At 34.8% G+C, this 22,766-nt stretch overlaps 1 protein-coding gene across 1 annotated transcript; it reads left to right on the plus strand.

The window, feature by feature from the left end:
• Positions 1-693: 693 nt before the first annotated feature.
• Klp61F (Kinesin-like protein at 61F) lies at positions 694-22,060 on the plus strand. The gene is made up of 17 exons (XM_085957027.1): positions 694-830; positions 2,597-2,747; positions 4,375-4,527; positions 4,985-5,292; positions 7,018-7,266; positions 9,666-9,919; positions 10,471-10,700; positions 11,468-11,631; positions 11,717-11,856; positions 13,033-13,331; positions 14,149-14,316; positions 14,912-15,220; positions 15,307-15,438; positions 15,757-15,979; positions 17,783-17,907; positions 18,747-18,998; positions 21,953-22,060. Exons 1-17 carry the CDS (start codon positions 766-768, stop codon positions 22,058-22,060), a joined length of 3,330 nt encoding a protein of 1,109 aa, XP_085813153.1. The 5' UTR covers positions 694-765.
• The last annotated feature ends 706 nt before the right edge of the window (positions 22,061-22,766 follow it).

The raw sequence follows: 22,766 nt of genomic DNA on the forward strand, positions 1-22,766 counted from the left end.
AAGGTAGACCTAGAGCCCGCTGGATCGACGAAATGATAAAGTTCTGCGGAAGTACGTGGCAACGCAATGCACAGGACCTAGAGAAGTGGAAGCAGCTTGAAGAGGCCTTCATCAAGCAGTGGATAGATTCAGGCTGATGATGAATCAATGACATTTGACACATTTGGTTAGTTTGATTAGTTGCAAAAAACACCACCGGAGCGCGACCATCTATTTTGACCATAGATAATATACGTACATTTTGACCAATGCATGAGCATTTGACACATTTAGTTTAGTTGCAAAAAATACCACCGTAGCGCTACTATCTAATTTGTCCAATGCATGAACTAGGCAGAAAAATTACTGCCGAATTCACGCACTCGCAAGATATTTTGTCTAATTCATGAATAAGGCAACGGTTTTGTATTTTTCATGATTTAGGCAAAATTTTGCCCATTTCATGTAATAGTCAATTTCGCACATTCGGCGTAACATATACATAATAAGATTATTTACAGTTTCTTGTGAGCACATTATTTATGTTTAACATCTTTCATACAGTCAAAATTATTTATCATAATATTGTAATAATCCATTAATTTTGACGGTGTTGCTAGTTACACAACGAACTATTGTTGGTATGTTGGTATAGTTGGTAGTCCTGCTTCTCAAACCGTTTTTTTTATTAATGTTTGAAAAGTCTACGTTCAACGGACTTCGCAATAATTGTTTAGTCTTTTGACAGTAAAAAAATAAAGGAATATCTAGAGCAGAATCAGCGAAATGAGCATGGAAAAACCAAGCCGAAAAGATAAAAACCAAAACATCCAAGTATTCGTTCGTCTAAGGTACGTGGTTTAAAATTGTAATCAAACTTGAACGATTCCAATGCATCGACATAAATTATCCTTTATTGTTTTTATGTGTTAATCAAAGAATAAATTAGTACGCTGGCTATGCATTGATGGTAGAAAAACGTGTGGATATCCACGTAAATGTTATTTAATGAGTCTAGCCAAATTTTGGATGTGTTTATACTTCGTTAGAGTGACAGTCCTCAATTTCTGTCAGAGTACAGACGTCCTGCCTACCTACTCAATATTGGCCAATTGATTTTCATAGTTTCTTTATTTCGTATAGTGAATGTAGCTATGATAGCTGAATATATTTAGAATTCATGATATGGACAGGAATTTCGTAGATTGGTAGCCAAACTGGGGTACCTTATCATGGACTATCAAGAATTCATTAACACTAATTGTTTGCATAGTCAAGGCCCATCTCCCTGCCGTCTTCACCCCTAGATTGTTACAGCAAAATCGTTTTCTCAATTTTTAAAATTTCATTATGATATTCAGCTATTTTGTATTTAAAAAGTAAACCAACCACCATCTTGATTATGCTATATGGTATCACGTTTGCTTTTCTGCTATATGCTTTTCTTTCACCACATGCCTTATATTCTCACCCTTTTAGGTCTATACCGTGGCAGAACCAACAAGTGGTTTTTAAAGCTATTCACACACAATATCTACCACCACCTACGATGCCACTGTATGGCTAATACAATCGCTACAGAGTAAGTGTCGACAGGAGCAGGGGGGGAGGGTGAGGATTCTGCGGAGTCGTTGTGTTCGATTGCCTCGCACGCCTGTCTACCCTTTCGCCATAGTGATTGTAGGAGCCATATGGTGGAGGTGCGGTGCGGTGTATCAAGTTGTTGTGGCGCGTGATTGTCGTGTGCAGACAGCTTAAGACCGTGCAATAGTTCCAATAACTGTAAAATCATTCTAATTCCTCCGTGGCGACCAAATCATCTAGCACAATAAGATAATACTAATATATAGTTATAGTTTCATAAATCTTGAGTATTTTTCTTTCTTTATTTTTGTGGTGCTACAAATATTCATTGCAATGCTTTCTTTTTCTAGCGCTAGCATAGATTTTTGTATGATTTTTATTATCAAATGTGAAATTAAAGCCATGAAAAAAATTGCTGTAGATTAACATCTACCATCTATTCTCTGATGATTAAGATTTACATAAACATATCTATTTAAAGCGCCGGTTAGACGCTCATGGTTTACGACAATCTTGCCTGCGGAAACCGGTTAGTATCGGGAAGCCTGCGTATGGACGGGAAAACGTAAAGCGCTGTAAAAGTCTATATCGCACAGGCAAGTCGCTGCTGTCTAGCCGGCGCTTTAGGAAGGAATCATATTTTGTTTTATTCGTAATATATTTGCACACACAAACACCAAATGGTCCAGCATTACCTCTGTGAGTATCGTAATAATGCAATATTTATCAATGAATTTTTTTTTGCATACTAACCGGAAATCGGCCGTGAAGAATCGATTGAAACAATAACAAAAAAGATACTTAAGTGGCCCTTGGGTGGTGTTGTCACTTAAACCACACCTAGTGGCGCAAACTGAGTGATTTATCTGTGCCGCTGACTCCTGAGGGTTCTTCAGTATTAGATCATATTTTATTTCGGTGCGTGGTTGTACCTACCGCTTGAAAAGTGTACACGTGCAACGTCACCCACCACCTGTGAGCTTTACGCTTTATATTTGTAGATTTATAATCTTGTCTGGTTTTTGTGTTGCAGACCGTTGAATAACAGAGAACGAGATATAAAGTCCATTGGCGTTGTTGAGGTTGTGAACAGCAAAGAAGTAACTGTAAAACAATCACCTTTAGAGAGTAAACTCACCAAGAAGTTTACATTTGACAAAGCTTTCGGACCCAACTCAAAACAGGTAGGATGAAGATGCTCAAACCTTATTAGATACTTTAAAAAATGTACAGCTCACATTTCTACATAGCCTTCCTTGTAGGTACTCCAATGCTTAATAGCGCCTCTACACGTGCATGGAATTACTGTCGGCAATTGTGCTTATTTTAAACTACCATGACAATAACTGTTTACACGTAAAAGTGCTGACTGTCTCTCCAATCTCATTCTTCAAGAATAAGCGAGACGCGTGGTTGTCATTTTATACTACTATCTGACAGGTCGTATTGAAAAACGGTTAAGCTCAAAATGAGTAGTTCATTTTTTTACCGGCATGTTCGCCCCGCCCCTATCGCTCTACTGCGCAGGCGCAGATCGAAAATAATCTTACTTGCGCGCTGAAATTTGAAACCTTCCAGACTTGTTTGATTCATGCACGCAATCTTGCCAACTGCTGGATAATACATGTGTCCCCATACATTTTCTTACTGTGCACAGTGAATCTATGCATGTGTAAACGGGGTATAACTTCATGAATTACTCGCAGACCTTCTCATTCACCACTCTTTTGCTTACTGTTACCCCATGTCTTGCAAGTCTCATCCTGTGTGGATTATCAAAACCCAAGGATGTCATTAAATGTATTACAAGTCTAATCTACCATGTATTTTTATGAATATCTTTTAACAAATTGAATTGCACATTCATGGTCCTTTGATAATATTAATTTTCATTGTGGTCCCATTGGGGACAGTGAGTTGAGGTCAGCGCCCACTCTGCGGTATTACGCCACGATCGATGATGTCATAATGATGCGGGCCCATTGTCATAGCATTGCTATCTTGGTATAGTACAATGTAATGATCTTCAAAGAACCTGACAGCAAGCAAATCCATCTTAGTTCACAAAATAAAGTTTTACGGCCAGATTTTACTCATAATTTACTGACACTTAATGATAAGGCGGCCACGTAGACCACTAAATCATGGCAGAATTGATAAACGCAAATGAGAGTTTGCAAAATTATATCTTACCTACGCAGAAATCTAGCAAATATAGTATTATACATGTGCATGGATTTGTTGGCACCAATAGTGTGAAAATTACACTATCGCGATAATAACTATTTACATGTAAAAGTGCTGACTGTCTCGCCAATCTTATTCTTCAAGCGTAAGCGAGACGCGTTGTTATCATTGTGTGGTGCTATTTGACAGGTTCGGACAGGTCGTGAAAATCGGTAAACGTCAAAATGCTCTGCAGATCATTTTTTTTCTGGCAGTTTTGCCAGTATGTATATTTCTACTGCTTTGCTTTCTTTGCCTGAATTCTCTGTATTATTTGACTATTTTCACAATGTTCCATACGTTTCTCAAGTCTGCCTCTTATGTTAGTTATGTTAACTTAATGGCGACATCTCGACATCCAATCTTTAAGTTCTGCAGACTATGTACTGTATGATTAGATAAAGTTAAATAATACTTACATATTATGTGGGACTCTTACAAGCAGAACTGCGAATGATGTATTCGTTTAAATCATATACATAGCACCATTTCATAAAATATGCATGAAACATTGAACAATATTGCATGTTTGACATTGGTAGATGCTACACTCAATTAAGGACTAATATTAATTTCTATTTCCAGGTTGATGTATACCAAGAAGTGGTCAGTCCTCTCATCGAGGAAGTATTATCGGGATATAACTGCACCGTTTTTGCATATGGACAAACCGGCACGGGGAAAACTCACACTATGGTCGGTGAGAGTTCTGGCGACTCTGAAATTCCCTGGCAAAATGTAAGTATATTTTTATAATCGAAAGAATGTTCGTCTGTGGACAGGCGTAGATTTGCCATAAGACTTTTTTTTTCATAAATATTTTTGGAATGGAAATTTAAAAAAAGTTAGTTTTTTTAATGTGGCCTTTTAAGGTTACAGCTAACTTAATGCGACCTTCCAAAATGACAAGGCTCCCCACCCTGTGGCCACGTATTTTAAATTCATTATTAAAATAGCAATTCATTGGCGACAACTAAATTTATTAAATGATTTGTAGTTTGGTTTGTAAAATATAAAATTGATTTATATTTATGACTTGAAGTTACAACATGTGAAACTAGTGACTCGCTTAGTCTTACAGCTTCTTATTACTTTCAACATTGAACAAAATGACTTATAAATATGAACGTTTTTAGATATTCTGAATACCAAGAGAGATTATGAACTTAGTAGTTTTAATGTCTTTTGTTCATAGGACCCAATGTCAGGAATCATCCCTCGTTCCCTCAGTCAGCTGTTTGATGAACTTCGAATCACCAACTCAGAGTACACAGTCCGAGTTTCATACCTCGAGCTGTATAATGAAGAGCTCTTTGATTTGCTGTCGTCCAGCGAAGACAACTCCAAGCTGAGGATCTATGAAGATGTCACCAGAAAGGGATCCAACATTGTCAACGGCCTCGAAGAAGTCACCGTGTACAACAAAAATGAAGTGTACAAGATCATGGCCAAGGGGCAGGAAAAGAGGCGTATGGCATCCACCCTAATGAATGCACAATCTAGGTTAGATATTAAATAATTCACATGCATGTTGTGCATTATCTGTAGGTCTTTTCCAATACATTTAACTCCGAAATCATGCAAAATGCGTTTAGTATGAAGCATGAAAAATGATACATAAGTAAATAATTCGTCGAGTTGTTATTTGTTGCTAAGTTAGCGATAGCGCTCTGCGCAAATGCGCATTGCATGTCTTGCGTGAGGCTTGCACAAAGCACGCACGAGTTTGAACAAAGGGTGAAACGGGTACCAACTGAAAGATTCGCCTTTCAGGTGATAACTGTTTAGCCACAGAAAATATCCGTTACACATTGGGGTTATCACAAAAATATAATCAAACTGTTATGAAGTTATGTAATTGGAATAGATCTACAGAGGTTTATTGCTGGAATGGTGTATCTTGGGAAAAAATATATTTGAGATAGGATTAGAATTGCACTAAACACATTAACAAAAAAAAAACTCCCTTTTATCGCATATTTATAAATTATTAATTTTTACCGTTGGTTTTTATCTAGCGACTCCGTCGGTGCATCTTCCAACCTCTCTCCTGGTACTCATCCCAATACTCAAGATTATCCTCTCCACTCCATACACAATGCACAATTGCATAGAAAATATCCAAAGTAATATTTTTCTATCAAATCTTATCCATCCATAATTTTATTATTACCTATAGTACAGTAAAACCTCGTTAATACGAATTCCACGGGATCGAAAATCGAAAAAAAATTCGAATTGCAAATTATGAAATGTATGGGGGGAAAATATAAAAATTTTGAAATTTTATTTTTTTGACTCATCAATATCGTTTATGATCATAGATGTGCCTACCAAATTTCCGGTTCTGTGTGTGTTATTGTATTGGTCATAATGTGAGGATTATTTTTATTACCTTCTTAAAATAAATAATTTTTGATGTTTTAAGAAAAGTCTCACAATTTTCAATGACTGCCTCATGAAATAGTGTACTTTATTACGATTTATTGAATATTCTTATATGCCAGGACTCGACAATTTCAAATTAAAGGTATGTTTTTATATGAAAATAATGTTCAAGGGACTTTTTTTTCGTGAAAATTTCGAATTACGGCGAATTTCGAATTATCCGTGTTCTTATTAACGAGGTTTTACTGTAGATGTATTTCTTGATTTATGACATTTTGCATTTGTGACAGAATTTTTTGATAATACCATAATTAATACCTCCAATGTACGTAGATATCACATTGGAAGTAACACTTATTGACGACGAGCATCCCACTACATACCTGTTATTTCTCTCTCGCGATCAAGTCACTAAACGTAATATATTATTTTACTTCCAGTGCCATACATAACTCAAAATCGCTTAAAAATTGAGATACATTTCTTTAACCCAAGGGGCTAAAATTTTGTTCCTAAAGTATCGTATATTACAAAGCCAATTCAGCTTTTGAGTCTGTTCATAACAGAAACTTGAAATTCCTAAAACTAAAAAGCCGAACTTGCATAAGATATAGAGCGGCTGAAAAATCTTAAATGCATCTTCCTGAAAAGGTTCCCTTTGGACATATGATACATTGACTCACATGTATAGATTCTATCTATGAGAATCAAACATTGTCCCATTTTTGATTTCGCTCCATGTTATTACATAAATAACTGAAAATTGAATAATTCACAATCCATGACATTTTCTTTGTATGTTAATTATTATGTATATCATGAATTGTTTTAATTTTGCAGTCGTTCTCACACCGTATTCACGATTGTGGTGCACATGAAAGAGAACAGTTCGGAGGGAGAGGAGCTGATGAAGATCGGCAAGTTGAATCTGGTGGACCTAGCGGGAAGCGAGAACATCTCCAAGGCGGGAAGCGACAACCCTGCGAGGCGTGAACGCGCTCGCGAATGCGTTAATATCAACCAGTCCCTTCTTACCCTCGGGAGAGTCATCACCTCACTTGTCGAGAGACATCCGCATATTCCATACAGGTGTGTTTGTGTTGTATAACCTATTAACAATAATACTATTGCCTCACGGAGATGCAGTTGCGGATATGATCCCAATTCTGGCATAAATTACATGTTTTGTTTTTCAATATGCATTTGATTCAGAGCAACAAGCTCTATCAGTTCATTAGGTGTCTAACCATCATTCTCTATAAAAAAAAGTATACTAATATGCTCCTCTTGGGAATGAAAATGGAAATTACCCTTTTATTTGAATAAATATAAGTAGAAAATTCTGAAAGTCTTCTGCCATCAATTGAGCTGAATGGAAGTGTTTTCGTTGATCCGTTGATTGAAACTGTCGAGCAAATATGATATCTGTGTTTCTCTTTTCTTAACACTACAACAGGCCATGAGTCCCAATGACGGTAGTGTATTAGTTGTGAAATAGTACTAGTAGTGAGACAATCACAGAAACACCCAGGTTTTGGGAAAATCAGATAAATGTATTGTGACCAGCGGCTGCTGGTCAAACATCATACAAGTGCACTGCACTGCTTGCATTGCTATGAAACATCGTTCAACATCGTAAATCATATTTTTTCTTCATAGGTTTTTAATATTATCGCTCACTTATTGTAATGCAAAACATAAACCGATGTGCCCATATTGTCAATAGGCGATAATACTGTCACTATGCACCGTATACGTCATCCTCACTGAAATCATTTGCGTCCGGGCAATATATTTAGTTTACTTAAAATGAACCCAAAGCTTAGCATGAACTAAAGCCATTTAAAAACTACTTAAACCGTGCTAATAGTTTTCGCCATGCGTAAGTTCCAGAATATCGTGCGCCGACCGTGTAAAATGACATCATATTGGTCTGAATAGAGAGCAATTACAGATTTGAATTATGGTTTGTTATTTATTATAGACGCAGTAGCTTACTGTTCACGGTCAAATTATGTTTAGTATCATATTTTTAGCAATCTCGTATGTAAAATGCCTGTAAAACTAAAAACAATAGAATTTATTATTTTCATTTAAAATCGGTAAAGAAATACAATGTCGGTAAAATATTTTGATTATGTGTACTCGAATTTAAATCAGTGAAGATAAAAATAATTTTGCTACCTACCGCATTTCTGGAAAATTAATATTTCATTATCCTGTGTGTTGACTAAACGCGAAATGATGTCGGTAATTTATAATATAGAAAATTATTAATTCATTAATTCTAGTGATGAGCTAATAAATCTTAATACTATTTAAGTGCAGTTTCATAATCATTATTCATCCAGTGTACAAATTGCTAAAGATACCTAATGTACTTATATAGAATAAGATGGCTTCCGTTAAAAGTAAGAGGTATTTATCTACTATAAGAGATACAATCGTTTCTTAAAACTAATCCAATAAAGATTTAAGTAACTCGCATCATGTTTTATTAAAAATATAAAATATACAGGTAATTTCCCAAATGTCAATAACCTTTTGTCAAATCAAAAACAACGCCGAATTGATTTCATTTTTCAATAAGGTAAGTTTCCAGCGCACCCTCAAAAATTACAATCCAAAAAATCACCGGCCGCCACTGATTGTGACTTCACCCTTACATGACACATGTATTAATGTCTTACTAATGGCTATGTGTAATTAAATGCCCACGATGGCTGAGTGGTTACCGCGTTAAAATGTCGAGGGTCCCGGGTTTATATCCTAGGTCAGTCAAAATTTACATGTTTATCAATGTGTGTTTGGACTGAGAGTTTCGAACTAGTGGTTAACATCCATTACTCGTAAAAAAAAATTGTTGATACAACTCCATCTGTGGAGGTCCATATTAACCTTAGGATCGAACACAATATATAATAATAATTATCTATGTATTTACATTTGAATTAAAACACTGTCTAAATATCGAAAGGCAGCCATTATTTATCAACTTTTTCCAAAGAAGAAGCTTGGATTTAAATCTATTGACTTTATAAGTACACATTAGTGTAATTAGTTTAAAATTTTGAATATTATTCTATAACCAACATGTTGCGATTTCATTCAACATGCTGCGATTTCATAGTGCTGTATGTTGTGTAAAAGATGAAAGCATGGGTCTGGTATATAGATATGTACTTGGAAGTTTATAGTTCCGCTGATCACCGTTAAGACGTTCGCAGCCTGCTATATACTGGTAAGGCTATATTTACAAACAACGCCGCCTTTGCACCAAATGTGATATAAATGATGAGTAAATTTTTAATTTTACTGTATGCAACAATATTTTGCTAGCGGCGCGCTAGTTGGGAAGCTATGCTCTAATCAACACCGTAATGGTTTCATTATGTAAGCACATTCCAGCGCATTGTGAAATAAAACATAAATACCACAATTTGTCTGTACTTATTATGTATAATTATGTATGTATTCATTGTTTTCAGAGAGTCAAAACTGACTCGACTGCTTCAAGAATCGTTGGGAGGGCGCACCAAGACCTCGATAATTGCCACCATTTCCCCCGGCCACCGAGATGTGGAAGAGACCCTCAGCACTCTGGAGTACGCCAACAGAGCGCGCAATATTCAGAATAAACCTGAGGTGAACCAGCGTATCACCAAACACGCCGTCCTCAAAGAGTTCTCCGAGGAGATTGACCGCCTCAAGAGAGATCTGCTTGCCAGCAGGGAGAAGAATGGTAAAAATCTATTTGATCTCAGTTGATTTTCTCTATTCCATTAGACATATTGTTATTAAGTGTCATTGACCACGATACCAGTATCGACAGATTCACTTTCAACAATCGGTAGAGCTGGTAGTTCCTTGGCGAAGTGCCGTTATTTCACTATCACTATCTGTCATAATTTTTCAGGAGTTAATAAATTGAATTACTTAAAAGAATATTTTCTGTAGAGGGTATGTAGTGGAGCTATCGTTGAATGCAATTAAAATAATAAATTCAAATAATGCTACTGAATGTTTTCAATCGCTGCTTAAAATAAATGGTTTATTTTACACATTTGATTACTTTTTTTAAAACTAAAAGTTAAAGTTACTTATTGGTACATTTTCAGGTAACTCTATTCAATCTAACAGTACCGCAAGTTGAATTGATATTTGTTCAACTATGTATCATTTAAAAAGCTATACTCTCAGTTCAATGTTTTTCTTTGACAAAATAAGAAAGCGAGCAATGTTTATTAGGAATCTTGTATCTTGTATTACAATATTTTGGTCTTTGTTTTGTAGGAGTACATTTGGCAAATGAGACATACTTGGAGATGACGCTGAAGATGGAGGATCAAGACAAAGAGATCCAAGAGCAGATTCTCTACATCAGAGCCATGAAGGAAGAGAAAGATCGGATTGAAAATCTTTTCAATGAGCTATCCATTTCTCTCAAGGAAAGAGAAGAACAACTGCACAACACCACACTTACTCTTGACTACACTAAAAATACTTTGAATATCACTAAAAAGGTACACATGTAATAATTTATAGTCATAATTATTTTATTGTAATCAATAATCATTTACGTCAGGCACATGCGGGCATGATGTTAGCTTCAGATGTAAAAGAACCTAACGATTTTATTTAATGTTTACGTTAACTTATTAAAAATTATTTAATTTTGATAATTCGTTAAATATATAATTTTGCCACAAATAATAACAAATAATTGATATATTCTTCCATCCGTAAATATTGAGATTACAATGTGAAAATCAGCGACAACTATAAATAGTATTGCAATGGTAACAGGACAATTGTGTGATTGACACCTTTCAGCACAATGCGGAGAAATAAGAAATATTCTGAAATCTCTATACAAAAAAAATATTTCGGACAGTTGACCATTTGCCCAAACAAATTTGTCACCCTATACAAAGTATGTGTGTGTCGGTACATGATTATTATTGTTTCGTTTTCTCATCATTTTCCTTTGTCCAATAGGCACTCCTCAGTATACAGCATTCGTTGTTACCTTGGTAACCGATCAATCAATAAACAGTATTTTAATCAAATTTGTATTATAATATGTTAATTATTATAATACATTAGCGGACCATGTAGGACTTCACAGAGTGGAAGTTATATTAAAACTTTTTTTATTTATTAGGTCACCGTGGGTTCATCAATAATTATCAACCTAATCAGAAATATATATTGATCATCATGTCAAGATTGCAATTCTTGTATTTTCCAACTCCTTGTATTTTCTATTAATGTTATTTTAACTCAACAGGAGCTTGTCCAAACTCGCCATGAAACCGAAGAGCAAAAGCATCTTGTAACAAAACAGTTGGAAACGGAGAAGAAATTGAGTCAACAAGCTAAGACCTTGTTGGGAGTTGCGCATGTCACCACTCAGGATGTTAATCTGCTACACCAGACTGTTGAGAAGAAAAGGTATACCTCTCATATCTGCTTATTTAGATTGATGTCATCTTTGATAATATTCTTATATTAAACTGAACCTGTTTACTTGTTCAAGGGCTTTGGAAGAGAATAACTTCAAATTGGCTCAAGGATTTGGAAACAAGTCTCAAAATCATCGTGCACAAATTAAAGAACACCTCAACACTTTTACTGACTCACATATCCTCGATTTACAAAATTTACAGCAAGTCATAGGTAATCTAAATAATTATATTTATGTGTAATGATAATCAAGAGTCCATTTTAAAATGAATTTTGCCTGTCAGTGGCATTCTATCCACGGGTTCGGACTATATAATGTGAACGTTTTGGTTTCAGTACATGTCGATCATATTTCCTGTTCGAAATTACTAAATCTAGTATGTATCCCAATCCATCCATAATGAATTTAGATTTCACGGCTTATCTTGGCAATATCTGCAACATTTAATAATCTATGGACTTGAGTGTTCGAGTTAATAATTTAAAATTGTGTCTTAATGTTTGTGGATTTTGATGGATGCAGGCGATGACAGTGTGAAGTTTGCTTAAATGAATCTACAATGTGAAATGACCTGCAGCTAATTTAATTAATTTAATTTTAAGACCTTGTCCAGATGGCGCGTGTCCCACTGCGTTTTATGCTCGAGTACCAAATATGTGTTCCGTCCAGATAACGCATTCCATTTGGCAGTGAACAAGCTAGGTGACGTAATTCATTTTTGAATCGGCATAAAAAACAAATGCGAGTGTAAGAAAAAAGCCTGACAACTCAATTGTGTTACCCGGTTTCTATGAGATTTTGTATTTCGGGATAACTTGCGATATGTATTCTCGGCACTTTAGGTGCTGCTAGGTGATGTAATTTATATTGGAGTAGCTATAAAAACTGTCCCGTTATTCATTTTAGAATGTCTGTAAATGCCGCGATCTCGAAAGTCTAGCGATCGCAGGCGCTTGTCAAGCGACAGTCATCACGGTGCGAGTGCATGTGGACGGCTCAATGAGACATATTTTTTTCTAAAAAGTATTTTTTCTAGTGGGTATATGCATGAGATGTTTTCAAATTATGTATGTACAAATATATATGACTGACAAAGTTTAGTTTGCACAATTTATGCCAGATCTCCACAGTCTACCTCTACCCTTTGTCATTGTTATATTATAATAATAATTATTAATTTACTGGTTCGTCTCTGATTGTGGTCTCAGAAGAAATGACTGTTTGCAAATATTTGCTTTTGTATCAGCTTTTACTCATTACTATACTAATATTTGAAATGTAAATAGATATTGTACAAGGACAAGAAGGCTTAGTCATTGATATCAGCAGAACATAAGAAGGTGTCCCATTTTTAATATGTGTATGTATGTACCGAATTATTGTTCTAGACACTCATCACAAAACGCAACTCGAAAACGATATGTGCAGTCAGCAAATATTAAACAACATCCTTTCTACCATTAATGAAACGGTTCACCTCTCATCAGCGGCCAAAGATAATCACATTAAAAGTGTCTGCAACTATTCCAATAATCGATTTGCTGAATTGAAATCGAGTGGTCAATTAAACTGCTCAAGCATCGATTCCAAAATGGTCGCAATCGGGGATTTGATTAAAAAGTTAAACGATGCCAGAGAGAAGGATAGACAATCTATTGAACAGATGAGACTCTTTATCCATCAATGGGTATGTTATAATTTGACGAATGTTTCATAATGATTCCACTAGAATAGTTATTTGTCGCCTTATTAATTTTGTTACCTGCTTGGTGATTGTTAATCTTTAGGAAAATCAACGCTGCCTCAACTTAGTTAGTTTAGATCCAATCTTGTTTAAACATCTAATGCCCTGCCATAAAGTTGGAATGTCATATCAATTCAACTGTCAAAATGTAAATGGGGTTAGGCGATGAAGCACTGTTCTTATGAAATAGGAAGTAGGCATAATATTGAGTGAATTCATTAATTAGAGATATTTTGATTTATAGCGTCCATCATTGGAAGAATATTTCTCTATCATTTTTTTTCAAGAAAAGGGTGCTATTATTTAAAAATGCTCGCCGGATATTGTTGTGTAATGCATTGAGAGTTGTTGAAAATGGCAGATGGCGGAGCCTAACCGAAAGCAGCAGGCGGCATGTTTGTCGTGAGACTACCAATTTAGCTGCAAGCGCCAACCATTTTTTTTAACAATTTATCATGTTGAACTAACCCTGTGTATGTCAGTGCATTAGTAACATTTGTTTTGTGAATTTCGACTAAATAACACACTAATTATCAGTTACAGTTGCATTGAGTTTGAATGTATGATTCCACCTACAAACGAGTGCCTTAGTTCAATATCTTTTTGTATAATATTTTATACAGCTGCACTAAAATATGTATGTAAATATGATACAAGAAAAATGTATGCACATTGGTATTATTTATAAACAATTTCAAATATTTCACTATTTATGTGTCCAAGAATGATATGTTGAATAACTATTACACCATGGTTACAGAGGGATGCCTCAACAGCCAAAGTGGTCGGCCTAAAACGTGTGCAGTTGGAGTGGTGGGAGAAAATCTCATCTCATTTGGAGGAAGTCAAGAGCCAGCATAAGGAGATGTCGGAGATAGAAATCGCTCAAGCAAAACAGCTCTCGAACCTTCATTCGCAGCAACAAGAGGTTTAACAACATCACTGAAATATTTTTTTTAACATGACAGTATGGAACTCGACCACTCTGTAAAGGGATCCCACCCCATGCCTCTCGGCTTGATGGAAATATATACTTATAAATTTTGGTCAATATGGAGATAGAGGACTACATTCTTGCTAAATTTCAGTTCCCTAAGTGGGATGACGACCACGACTCCAATCACGACTGAACTATGTACAAACAGAAGCTTGATTTGTTTTACAATTTCATTAATGTTATTTCACCATGAAATAATTCTTTTTACCAAGCATACAATATTTTCTTATGTTATTTTTTTTTACCCATTATAGGTAATATGATTTGGAAATATTAATTTACTCTAGTAATAACCCAAATGTGCCCGGACCATAATAGCTAGTAAAACATGGCGCTGCAGGTTGCCTTGTTGACACATCGACGGGGTCGTTTTGGTTATACAGACGTGCATTGCATTGATTATGCAAAATCAATCTAGTATCCATGTCAATTCCATGTAACTTGCAGCGCCGTGCGTCTTAGCCCTGAGGATTTCAAACATGCGATTTCAGCATGTAAATTTAATGTTCCTATTAATTTATTATAGGATTTGGGCAAAGATATCAGTGCACTGAAATCGTTAGTCATAGCGATGGAGAAGAAGCACAGTGATCACAAAAACGATTACAACAAAATTGATCAAGAGATCTTCAGTCGGCTGTCCAAGGATTCAGAGTCATTCAGCGAGCTGCTTCAAAGCGGAAGTGATTCGCTGGCTGTTAAAATGGAAGATGTCAACGCCATAGTTGTTAACTTGGATGAGACAAACCAGACGTTTGTCAAAGACATGACTGTCATGGCTGAAGACTATACGGATAGGGTTACCTCGAGCACCACAATCGACAGTCAAATACAGGTATGATGGTTTCTTTCAACACAATATAATAATCTATTATTGTAGCTATGTTCTGTTTTAACTTTTATTTATTTTTGTCTATTCAGGAGTCTGTGAGTGAAATGTCCAATTTGTGGATGGACATTTGGAATAAACAATTCATTCATTCTGATAAAATCGAAGACGACCTACACAAGAAGATACATGAGACTGTAACCAATCAACATGGAGACTTTATTGTGAGTTCATTTTCTATATTGCATCCCGTTTAAATGAATCTATGCTGCGCTGTTATCTGTGTAGTTTGAACTTGTACATAATGACATAATATGACGATATGCGGTGGATTATTGAAAATGTGAAACACGCTATCCTGAAATAATTGCTCAATGTGGAATTTAATCAAATTTTTTCACGGATTTAGCAGAATATGTGCAGATGTAGTCAAGATATTTAGATGAACAATCACAAATATGTCAAAACGCAGGACTGTACACAAGCCGCCATGTTTCAATTCAAATCCGTCACTGATATTTGTGATTATGTGTTCCTTTCAGACATACCTGAACAATTGCCAAAGCGAAACTATCAAAGCGACTAACCCACTCACCGCCAATGCTGAGAGTCTACAAATCCAAAGAGAGGCAAATAAGGAAACGTTTAGCAAAATGGAAAGTGGCATGATCATTTTCCGGGAAAAACTGTACGGAGATTTGACCATCAACGACAATATCGAAACCGATTTTTTGACGAGAGACTACAAAACATACTCTCCCACCGGTAAGTCAGTCACTATAAATGCATGGAGTAGCTTAGTATGTGAAGCGAACAAACTCACTCTCTAATGGTTTTCAGAAAATGACAACAACATTCCGAGTTTGGTAACTACAGCAAAAAGATTTTTTTTTTAACGATTTCTACATGGAATTGGCAAATTCACTTACTCACTGCTTTCATTTATTTTTATGTAATGAATCTTAAATTAATATCATTAATGATTACAGTCGAACTCGGTTATTAGGATCACGGAAATAGCGAGATCTCGGGTGTAATGAGGAAACATTCGTTGACATGTTAGTTTATGATTTTCTTCATACATTTATTCACTTTTCTGACAAGCTACTTATCGGGTATACCGAGCAAAAATATCGTGAAAAATTTTCTTGAAACTGTTAATGTGTCGATCGTTTAAAATCAAAATTTTCGACCCTAAGCAATAAAATCCGACCGGGCAGGATGCCGCCGGGATCGAATTACGTTTACGACACTAGTTAAGTTTCTAAGTACCTAACCATAAAAAGTATCCACGCATATGGTTGAAATTGCATGTAAAAAATCCAAGCTTTGTGAAGTCAGTAGGTACCTACCAGCGCCGGCGGCTCAATACAATAAACAACTTCTTTTGTAGTTTATGAATGCCATGCTTGTTTCGGGGATTTTTATGATGGTTTTCAGATTTTTTAAGTTATATGCTTATTAAATAGAACGTGGCGTAAAAATGTTATATAACGTGTAATGCTTATAATGAGCAAATTCAGTCGGTCCCATCTTCCTCGTAATAACCAAGTTCGACTGTACATGATTTAAACAGCTAATTTTGCATCCAACTTGTGGCCTGTGAAACTGACTTATTTCAAAACTAAAATTTTCATTGACATAGTTGATGCTATCTTTTTTTCCAAATTTTAATGAATCATAATATAGAAAGAAATAAAACACAACATTATCTATAACCAATTATAATTATTATTGATCTAAATTTTGTAGTATTTCATTTTTGAATTTTTTTTAGTGATACTGGTTTTGCCTTTCAGCATCTTCAGACACTATACCCATTCACCTATGACAAATATATAACCGACACAGACTATAGTTACTCACTGCTCATACATACAAAATTAATACATTAAAAGTGAACATTGTAAAGCTTAGATTCATTTGAATTTGAATACAGTTTCCATTGAATACGGGTCGAGAACTTAGTCGAGTTTTAATTCTCTGTATAAAATAAATGAAAACATACTTTCAATGGTTTTTGATTTGATTGTAGTATAAATACTCATTGTGTATAATCAAAATTAATGAAAATGTCATGCGTACTGCTACGTATACCCAGTGTTGTTATCTTTTTCTATGCTGATTATAGTACAAAGGCGTAAAAGTTATAGTATTTCTGTAAAAAATATAGTACAGGAACATTTTTCGTCTTGAATTATTTAAAATTTTAGTATTTTGGCATATTTGGCGTAAAATTATAGTATTTTACATTTTTAGCGGAATCAAAATTATAGTACTGTTGGCAACACTGCGTATACCACTTTTAATAATGCTGCCATGGTGAAATCATACTTGTGTCATAAGTCAAAAGTGTAATTCAACTTCCAGAAAAATATAATATATTATATTATAACTAAAACACTTTCTAAATGAGTCAGTATGCAAGTGGACATCTGGTCTTCTTAGATCTTGAGAGTCATTGTGCATTTAGTTTTCAAGCGTCACGCGCGGTCGCTGTTCACCTTGTGATAAATAGGAAAATATATTTATATGTTAATAAGATTGATTACTGTTCGTTGTTTTCAGGGAAAACGCCAAATAGAAAAGAATATTATTATCCTCGTGACCTGGCGGCCACTTCACCGCATGAGAGAATTCTGCGAAGATTCAGGAACATGAGGAACGGCAGTGAAACTAGTTCTCCGGTTCAGGTGATTGTTCAATTCTACAAGGAGACACATTGTTATGTATTGATACTGTTTATATAGCAGACCTTTGGTGTTTAGTTCCTAGGAGAATAAAAGATTTATTTATGGTTACATAATACATTGATGAAACATAGTTTGGTTCCTGTCATTAGTACTTTCACGGGCAATGTTATGCTTAATAAAATAGTGCCGGTTTGCTGTTTTTTAAAATACTTATCACCTCACCCTCATCTCCCTCAACTTTTCCTAAAGCATTTTTTCAATGTTTTGATGGTTAAGCACTGAAACATTTATGATATAAATATATGGGTAGGACCACAGCCGCATATCCAAACCATTCATACAACATCTTGTGGTTGTAGTGTACATTTGGCTGAGGTAAAAAAGACAATATTTTTTCATGATCACTGCGAAATTCAACTGTTCTTTCTCGAATTGGCTTGTTTCACTCGTCTATAACAATGACACAATTTTCTATATTCAAATGGTTCAAAATTATTATGTGTAACATACATCATATTGATGAGAACTGTTTGAAGAAGTGCTGAAGCGCGCACCAGTTTCAGGCCGCCCAGCTGATGTTAGAGCTTTGAAAGTACACATAAAATGTATTCAAATGTGTAACAGATTGATAGCTTAATTCCACTATAAAATAAAAGTTTTATTACAATAATTATTGTCTTATTTACATCAATTAGTTCATCATCCATTATGCCATGTTCATACCGCCACAAGTAAGACTGCTAAAGCCGACTTCCTCTTGTATTTTTCTTGAGTTTCCAAGTGTCCCACAATTTCTGACTTCTTAAATAAAATAACTGGGTTTTTAATTTTCTGCGCAGGTGATAGATCTAGACCAGACGATCGAGAGCACCCCTATAAAAGTGACCGTGATGCAAGACTACCGAATGAACGAAGACTCGAGTGTCAATAGCAGCGGCTATCCGTCCCCGGTTAACCAAAGGCTGTCCGGCTCGGTGCAGCACATTTCAGAATCGCTCTGCTTCCTCGAACCCAAAGCACCCGGTCGACTATCGCCGCACATCAACAAGTCACCGAGTGAAAGTGATATTTACAACCTCATCAATGACAAGGTAATACAATTTAATAATATTTATGAGAACCTTTTTTTTATATTCTTTTTTATCAGAAACAAAGGCAACAGTATCCCTATAAACTTTTCTAGTAAAAAATGTTTGCTATGGTAATACCGCTTATCAAGTAATGTGCAAAAGAAGCTTTGTTGTCTAGAGTTGCAGATCAGTGACAGTGTTTACATCACACCTTGTCTCGTTTGGACCCTCTCCCACTCTTGTTTCCTGCCCAAACTATGTATCAAACTTTACATAAAATTTATAATGTGGTATATTTAATTTTGCCTCTACGTGCTCCTCTCTCCCATGGGTATTCTTATGTTGAAGTCATCTAAATTTAGTCAAAGCACACTTGGGTGCATGGCGACCTCGGTCTTGGTTAGCTGTTAGTCGTAAAAATACTGACGCTTCACTACCAAACAGGGTTTTGTGATATGCCTGATTAAGACCCCGGGTGTGGTGCGGGGCAGTGTGTTTTGGTCGGGTTATTAACTTCAATGTGGTAAATTCATGACTATACACTAGTTAAATTTAACGATTATTCTCTAGATGGAATTATTAAATTTGTTTACTTACTGATTATATTTTTTTGTAAAATAAATAATAAAATATCATTAATTTAATAATTCCAGATTGATGGCTTTGCACCCAACTTGAGAAGTTTGAAACCAATATTCCGGTACCTACTCTGTAACATTTGCAAACAAATTTATTATTAAATTAAATTTTCATCTACTTGAAGTTAATTGTCCTTTCAAAATATGAATTTATTTATCATAGAGTAAATAAAGAAGTACCTGGAACGGCTGAAAACCTACATTCAATGGTTTCGGAGAGTGTTGGGTTTGCTTCTAGTAGCTTCAAATTTATGAAAAATAACAATTAATTACCATAGCTAATGTGTTGAAACCAGTGGCGGCCGGTGATTTTTTGGATTGTAATTTTTGAGGGTGCGCTGGAAACCTACCTCATTGAAAAATGAAACCAATTCGGCGTTATTTTAGATTTGACAAAACGTTATTGACATTTGGGAAATTACCTGTATATTTTATAATTTTAATAAAACATGTTGCGAGTTACTTAAATCTTTATTGGATTTGTTTTAAGAAACGATTGCATCTCTTATAGTAGATAAATACCTCTTACTTTCAACGTAAGCCATCTTATTCTATATAAGTACATTATCTTTAGCAATTTGTACACTGAATGAATAATGATTATTATGAAACTGCACTTTGTGAAATAGTATTAAGATTTATTAGCTTATCACTAGAATTCATGAATTAATAATTTTCTATACCTATTATAAATAACCGACATCATTTCGCATTTAGTCAACACACATGATAATGAAATATTAATTGTTCGGAAACGCGGTAGGTACCAAAATTATTTTTATCTTCATTGATTTAATTTGCAGTATACATAAATCAAAATATCTTACCGACATTCTATTATATTTCTTATCCATTTTAAATTTATAAAATAATGAATTCTATTGTAGTTAGTTCAACAGGTATTTTACATACGAGATTGCTAAATATGATACTAAACATAATTTGAGCGTAAAGTCGCGGCGTCTATAATAACAAACCATAATTCAAATCTGTAATTGCTCTCTACTCAGAACAATATGATGTCATTTTACCCGGTCGGCGCTCGATATTCTGGAACTTACGCATGGCGTAAATGATTAGCACGGTTTAAGTTGTTTTATAATGGCTTTAGTTAATACTAAGCTTTGGGTTCATTTTAAGTAAGTAGGTTTGTGGTTTGCATTACAATAAGTGAGCGATACTATTAAAAACCTATGAAGAAAAAATATGATTTACGATGTTGAACGATGTTTCATAGCAATGCAAGCAGTGCGGTGCACTTGCATGATGTTAGACCAGCCGCCGCTGGTTGAAACGTATCATTTTATCCGAGATAGCGTGATTGCGTGAAGAATGCATCTGCCACAAAAACTGTTTCAGTTAAGAAATCTTCCGTAATAATAATATGCTTTCATAGCCAGTACGAAGTTGATCTGAAGGCTGTGTTTTTTTATGAGGATTGCAAACAGGCCATATCAGGCAGTAGGGGCAAGTGCCTGCGTCTCACAAATTTAAATATCTCAATTTTTAACTCTTGCAAATAGTCCCACAGTACATAATATAACCAATATTGATGATTAATGTATCTGTTAATAATTTTTGTGGTTCGGTTTTTTAAACTCTGCCTGTGTGTGTAGCAGAAAGAGAACGATCTATTAGTTTATTTACCGAGAAGGATTGAAAAAATTCTATGATCAATAATGGGTTACGGGTGACTAATTGGACTCAGTAAAAATTTCAAAATATTTTACGTCAGTGATGAAAAACCTTGCTTTACCGCATTTATTTATAAAAAATTCATCCAGAGACCTTTTTTTTAAGCTTTCCTTCACAAAAAAAATGTATTAAGAAATAATATAATATTATAGTGCTAAAATGCAAACATAGTATTTACGCTTGACAACACTGGTGTGGGATTACCCAAAATATACCCCGAGGCTATAGCCTGCCATCCACCAGGCAGTTTGATATTGGAGACGATGTAACCATATCTTAAGTAACAAACAAACTTTTTCTTGTCTTAAGATGTATCGTGTTTTAGCTAGCACACGATTCACATCCTTGCTGGGCTGCAGAAAATCATCCTGCAGGCTGCGAGTTGCTCATCACTGTTTTAATTAAATCCTATTACCACGAATAAAAATTAGCATTTTATTTTTCTTTATAATTTTAATTTTGAAGGGGTCTCAAAAGTACCAGTTTTATATATATATTTTATATTTTGGAATTAATGAAGTGTTACCGAAAAATACACCATATGCGCATGCGCATCACTGTAGTGTTTAATAAAAATTCAGCATTCATTGTTTTATTGTTTCGATTGAAATTCTTATGACATTTTCATTTTTCACCTTCCAGCATAGCAAAGAAAACTTGAACCGTTCTGCCAACGACAAGAAAGAGCACATATCTCGACTCAAGCAACCGTCTTCGCACAAGAAAATTCTCACCGCTCGTAACAACTAATGCAAATGTGTAAGCAAGCTATTGTAATAATGTTTTGTAAACATCAAAGTATCCATAAGAGAAAAACCCTTTTAATGAAGTTAGTTTTGCTTCATTTTAAAAGAAAGGGTCTGCATTATAGAATTTTGTATGTACATATACATTGTTTCTTGAAAAATGATGTGACATTGATATTTAAACAATGGTAAAAACACAGCAACGAATTAAATTGTGTTTTTAATGGTTTGTATCCAGTTTTTATAGTGGTAAATTTTGTAGAGATAAAATGCAAAATGCTTTGGACTAAAGCTTTTTCAGTTTTGTAAATATAAATAAAATAATTATTACCTATCTGTATTCAACATATTATTTTGTATTGTACATGAAATTATCTGAATGTTAGTATGAAAACTATCTGGGTCATGATTCATATCTTTGTTTACATTTATCTTTAACCGCATATTGTGAGAAGTTTCTGTGAACTAAATATCAAACGTGCTAAGCCAAAAGTGCAGGGTGTTGCTGACAATTTGCAACTTTACAGGAGAGCAATTTGAAAAATGATTTTTATCAGTTTCGACTTATATTTTTCATATTGGAGTAAAACACTGTTATGTAATTAGCAATTTGCCATTAATCGAAATTTTCGCGAAAATTAATAAAATCTATTTATTGACATACAAACTTATCTAAAGAATGGATGGGGGAACCACAGTCGAAAACTACC

Source organism: Rhyacophila brunnea, unplaced genomic scaffold (assembly GCF_057557595.1).
Source record: "Rhyacophila brunnea isolate RB1 unplaced genomic scaffold, BYU_Rbru_1.0 scaffold_6, whole genome shotgun sequence".
Lineage (NCBI taxonomy): Eukaryota > Metazoa > Arthropoda > Insecta > Trichoptera > Rhyacophilidae > Rhyacophila > Rhyacophila brunnea.

Bases quoted from the DNA above. Each gene is read 5' to 3' on its own strand.
- Klp61F (XM_085957027.1), top strand. From the start codon at position 766: ATGAGCATGGAAAAACCAAGCCGAAAAGATAAAAACCAAAACATCCAA. The intron at 15,221-15,306 runs GTATGATGGTTT...TTGTCTATTCAG, and splicing joins CAATCGACAGTCAAATACAG to GAGTCTGTGAGTGAAATGTC. The intron at 18,999-21,952 runs GTAATACAATTT...TTCACCTTCCAG, and splicing joins ACAACCTCATCAATGACAAG to CATAGCAAAGAAAACTTGAA.